This window comes from Colobus angolensis, unplaced genomic scaffold, assembly GCF_000951035.1.
Source record: "Colobus angolensis palliatus isolate OR3802 unplaced genomic scaffold, Cang.pa_1.0 Scaffold4, whole genome shotgun sequence".
NCBI lineage: Eukaryota > Metazoa > Chordata > Mammalia > Primates > Cercopithecidae > Colobus > Colobus angolensis.
The window spans coordinates 14,206,061-14,211,633 of NW_012117376.1; the positions used below are offsets into that span (position 1 = coordinate 14,206,061).

Here is a 5,573-nt window from a genome sequence, read left to right on the forward strand (position 1 = left end):
CTGGGAGGTGACAGAGCTTGCAGTGAGCGGAGATTGCGCCACTGCACTCCAGCCTGGATGACAGAGCAAGACTCCGTCTCGAAAAAAAAAAAAAGAATTTCCTTTCCTTTTTAAGGCTGAATAATATTCCATTGTATGTATATACCACATTTTGTTTAGTCATTCATCCATTGGTAGACACTGGGATTGTTTCCACCTTTTGGCTATTGTGAATAATGCTGCTGTGAACGTTGGTCTAAACATTGGAGTCTCTGCTCTCAATTAGGTTGGGTATGTATCCAGAGTGGAATTGCTGGGTCATGTGGTAATTTGATGTTTAATTTTTGGAGGAACCACCATACTGTTTTCCATAGCAGCTGCATCGTTTTACATTCCCACCAGAAATGCACAAGGGTTCCAGTTTTTCCACATTATTGCCAACACTCGTTATTTTCTGGGGGAAGGGAGATTATTTTTAAATACAGATTGAGAGATTGAGTATCCCTAATACAAAAATCCAAAACACTCCAAAATCTGAAAGTTGAGCACCAGGATGATACTTAAAGGAAATGCTCATTGGAGCATTTCAGATTTTCGGATGAGGAATGCTTAACAGGTGAGTATAATGTATACAATCCACAATCCAGAATCCAAAACATTTCCGGACCCAGGCATTTCAGATAAGATGTTCAACCTTTCATAGCCATCCCAATAGGCCTAAGTCACAGGGAATTTTGAAATCTGGGTTAGACCACAGAGACTTTGTGGAGGGAGGGCCACAAGATATGAGAGTTTATGGGCATACTTGGGTCCATCCACATCCCAGGCCTCTGAGAAGCTAGAAGTGTGAAGCTGCTCAAGTCAGCCCAGGAGTTAGTCCCTGACTTCTGATCCTGACCCCTTCCTGGCCTCTCCCCCGCAGGTGTCTGGCTGCTGCAAACCATGCAATGAGCCATGCCCCGCCCTGGACACCCCCGCCCAGCATCTGGGCCTCCACGCTTGGGACCCTGGGAGCAGCCAACAGAGCTATGTCTGGAGACATATGATAAACCACCTCAGCCCCCACCAAGCCGCCGCACCCGTAGACCAGACCCCAAGGACCCTGGTCACCATGGGCCAGAGAGCATTACCTTCATCTCTGGCTCTGCTGAGCCGGCCACTGAGTCCCCTGCCTGCTGCCTGCTCTGGCGACCCTGGGTGTGGGAGTGGTGCCGGGCTGCCTTCTGCTTCCGCCGCTGCCGGGATTGCCTCCAGCGCTGTGGAGCCTGTGTGCGGGGCTGCAGCCCCTGCCTTTCTACTGAGGACTCCACTGAGGGGGCTGCCGAAGCCAACTGGACCAAGGAGCACAATGGAGTGCCCCCTAGCCCTGACTGTGCACCCCCCAGCCGGCGGGATGGCCAGCGACTCAAGTCAACCATGGGCAGCAGCTTCAGCTACCCCGACGTTAAGCTCAAAGGCATCCCTGTGTATCCCTATCCCAGGGCCACCTCCCTAGCCCCTGATGTGGACTCCTGCTGCAAGGAGCCACTGGCCGATCCCCCACCCATGCGACACAGCCTGCCCAGCACCCTTGTCAGTAGTCCTCGTGGCTCCGAGGAGTACTACTCTTTCCATGAGTCGGACCTGGACCTGCCCGAGATGGGCAGTGGCTCCATGTCGAGCCGAGAGATTGATGTGCTCATCTTCAAGAAGCTGACAGAGCTGTTCAGCGTACACCAGATCGATGAGCTGGCCAAGTGCACATCAGACACTGTGTTCCTGGAGAAGACCAGTAAGATCTCGGACCTTATCAGCAGCATCACGCAGGACTACCACCTGGATGAGCAGGATGCTGAGGGCCGCCTGGTACGCGGGATCATTCGCATTAGTACCCGAAAGAGCCGTGCTCGCCCACAGACCTTGGAGGGTCGTTCAACTCGGGCTGCTGCCCCCATCACTGCTGCCCCTGACAGTGGCCATGAGACCATGGTGGGCTCAGGTCTCAGCCAGGATGGTAGGTGGGGGCCCCATGGGGCTGAGGGGCAGAGTAGGGGAGGCTCTGGCCAGGGGAGGGTTGGAATGGGGTCTTTGGCCACTGTGGGTGTACCCCTCAGCCAGTCCCTGCCCCTCCTCCTCCTTTCTGTCAACTCATGGATTCCCCCTCCCCAGCTCCCACTCTGGCCCTTCCCGGTGAGGTCTGAGCAAGGCTGAGAGAAGCATGCAGACCCTGGGAGAGCTCTCTGGCCATCGCTGCTGTCCCCAGAAAGGACGAGGTTCCCTCTGCATTCAACAAGTTTTCCCAAAAGGCTCCTCTCCCATGCTGTCTCATGCCAGAGTAGCTTCTAGGCCTGGTCTGGTTAACAGGACCTAGGGACCCACATGAACTTGGACCTCTGACCTGTTCTGGGCTAACCAAAACTCCTACTGATCCATCACTCTGTGCATGCACACATTGTCTATGTGTCTTTTTTTAAGCATTATTTTTCTAGCCCTGCCCAGGAGTAAGTGGCTCCTCCCTCATCAAGCTGGGAACAGAAGTAGGAAATGGGGTTGAAAGAACATGCTAATGACCACTGCCTGCCTCACGTTCCCTCCCTAGAGCTGACAGTGCAGATCTCCCAGGAGACGACTGCAGATGCCATCGCCCGGAAGCTGAGGCCTTATGGAGCTCCAGGTGTGGTCCTGACCTAACGAGGGGTGTGGAGGGTGGGGGACTACCCTAGGGGCCCCTTACATGCTCCTCTCCCAGCTTTCTCTTGGAGTGGTGAGGATGACATCAAAAAGGGACGGGGGCCTAAGCAGCCACAGACCCATCTCCATCCAGCAAGCTGACTTAAAGTGGGTGCAGGTGCCCAGAACAGGCAAGCTGAAAGTGATCAGACTCCACGCCCAGATGACTAGGAAAGTAGTGGGTGGAGAACCATCCAGCATGGTGCTGGAAAGGCACCCCGTGTGGTTCTGTTGTGGTCTTACTGCCCTTGACAACAACCCCCTGGGAGTGGGATCATTATCCTTTTACAGAAAGGGAGGCTAGGGCTCAGAGAGGTCAATAAACTGAGTGGGTCATCCAGCCAGGATCAGACTGACCCAGGCTCAAGTCCCACTCTGCTCCTTCTCAGCAGGCTTCTCCCTGGTCGTGGGATCTGGATGAGCTCCTTCCCCTGAGCCTGTTTCCTCCTCTCCTCTCCTTCCCACCAGGGTACCCAGCCAGCCATGACTCATCCTTCCAGGGCACCGACACAGACTCATCGGGGGCACCCTTGCTCCAGGTGTACTGCTAACCCCTGCCAGGCCCAGCTGCCACACCGTTTCTGGGAGAAGCACAGCCTACAGAATGAAGAGGCGGACCAGGAACCCCTGTGGGAAGGGCTGGGCCTTAGACCTGAAGCAGTGCCCACTCTGGCTCCTCCTGCCTTGGCTGACTGGGTTCCTGGACCATGTGCATTTCACTGGGCCATGGGGTCTACATCTCCTTGCATCCCCAGCTGGTCTGATCCCTGCCTGGGCCTCTTCCTTCCTGCTCATGGTCTTCAGGTGGCCTGATCATGGAAAGTAAGGACTTAGGCATTACCTTCTGGGAGTGAACCCTGACTCCATCCCCGTATCGCCATCCTTACCAATCATACAAACTTCTCCCTCCCTGGGGGAATTCAACGACTAAAAGAAGCTTATCTTAAATATATTGTATTGGGGGGTGGGCAGGGCCCACTCTATGTTATGTTAAGCAGTTGGTTCTGGTTCTTGGCTGATGTTCTGTATGTTAACATGACCATAGTTTTAAGGACAAAGGTAATTGGTATCTGCCTGCTTATCTTGGCTGTCCTTTCTCTCCCGTCTGCCTCACTTAACTGCTGCGCAGAGCGGGAGACAGGATATAGGTGTCCAGCCTGGCTTAGTGCTCTGCAATTGAAGTAGGAAGAATAAAATGGGAGTAGTGCCCCCATTTCAGGTTCACTGTGAGTTCCAGGAGATAAAGAACCAAGCACAGAGTCTGTGCCTGAGAAAGGATGGATAAATGGTTTCTGACACTGTTCGAGAGGTTCTTCGAGGGAGACCTGCCTGAACTGTCTCTGCTCTCCCAGTCCACTGCCTGCAGGCTGGCATGCTTCTGCCCAGCCCCCAGTTTCCCCAAAGCCCTGATCATTTGTTGGCCCTACGCAGCCTTGGACCTGCTGCTCCTCTCCCCCCTCTCTGTGGTGGTAACAGAGCACTGTGGTTTTCTTTGTTTCTTTTTTTTGAGATGGAGTTTTTGCTCTTGTTGCCCAGGCTGCTGGAGTGCAATGGCGCGATATCGGCTCACCGCAACCTCTGCCTCTCGGGTTCAAGCGATTCTCCTACCTTAGTTTCCCGAGCAGCTGGGATTATAGGCATGAGCCACCATGCCTGGCTAATTTTGTATTTTTTAGTAGAGACAGGGTTTCTCCATGTTGGTCAGGCCGGTCTTGAACTCCTGACCTCAGGCGATCTGCCCACCTCGGCCTCCCAAAGTTGCTGGGATTACAGGTGTGAGCCACCGTGCCCAGCCAGCACTGTGGTTTTCACCAGTATCTTGGCTTTTCCAATAACCTTGGAGAAGGGACATTGTATTTCACAGAGAGGAAACCTGGGGCTCACAGTGAGGTCAAGGAACTTAGTGGGACACGCAGTTAGTAACTGTGGCTCTGGCCTTGCTGGGGCAGACGCAGAATCCCTTCTTTAGGTATCAGAGCCCATGAGTTGAGAAGGATCCTCCTTGGCTGCTCCTCACACACAGGCTTATCTACTGGTCCTCTTTCAGCAGAGAGGCCAGGGCAGGCCCACCAGCCCATTCTTAATTAACAAACCAGCTGGAAGGTGTTGATCCAGCTCCCACATGACCAGCTGCCCCCACCGCCCTTTTTATTGTTCCAAAAGGCACCCTTTGGAAAGTAACTACTAGACAAACTGTACTTGTTTGTCCAGTTTCCTAAGGGAAACAGGATGATCTCTCGGGACTATGAACGTAGGGTCCAGTTCTAATTCCAGGCTCTGCTGTCACATCCGGGTGGCCTCCACAAGACTAAAATGATCACAGGGCAGAATAGGAGTAGAGCGGGAGTCACACCACACACCGTCCACTCTAGCCTCAGCCCTAGAGCACCATTTTCCAAACCTAGCCTTGTAAACCACTATTTGCATTCCCAAAAAAAAAAGGTTTAGCAAGTCTGGAAAAGTGACAAAGCTATGTACTGCATAGCCTCTCTGAAATCTCTAACAAGCTATTCTGAATTTCTTTTTTTTCCCGAGACAATCTCGCTCTATGGCCCAGGCTGGAGTGCAGTGGCGGATCGCAACCTCTGCCTCCCAGGTTCAAGTGATTCGTCTGCCTCAGTCTCCCAAATAACTGTGATTACAGGCAGGTGCCACCACACTCGGCTAACTGTTTTTTTTGAGACAGTCTTGCTCTGTTGCTCAGGCTGGAGTGCAGTGGCGCGATCTCGCCTCGCTGCAAGCTCTGCCTCCCTGGTTCGTGCTGTTCTTCTGCCTCAGCCTCCCGGTAGCTGGGACTACAGGCGCCCGCCACCACGCCCAGCTATTTTTTTGTATTTTTAGTAGAGACGGGGTTTCACCATGTTAGCCAGGATGGTCTCAATCTC

The 5,573-nt window shown here is 53.3% G+C and overlaps 1 protein-coding gene across 1 annotated transcript in view; it reads left to right on the plus strand.

Annotated features, from left to right (window-relative positions):
• The window catches only part of KDF1 (keratinocyte differentiation factor 1), a 12,895-nt gene extending 9,144 nt beyond the window's left edge, over positions 1-3,751 (plus strand). The window contains exons 2-4 of the mRNA XM_011955576.1: positions 902-1,972; positions 2,558-2,632; positions 3,157-3,751. Of these exons, the coding sequence (XP_011810966.1) occupies positions 934-1,972; positions 2,558-2,632; positions 3,157-3,239 (1,197 nt within the window). The 5' untranslated portion in view covers positions 902-933 and the 3' untranslated portion in view covers positions 3,240-3,751. The remainder of the gene's footprint in view (positions 1-901; positions 1,973-2,557; positions 2,633-3,156) is intronic.
• The last annotated feature ends 1,822 nt before the right edge of the window (positions 3,752-5,573 follow it).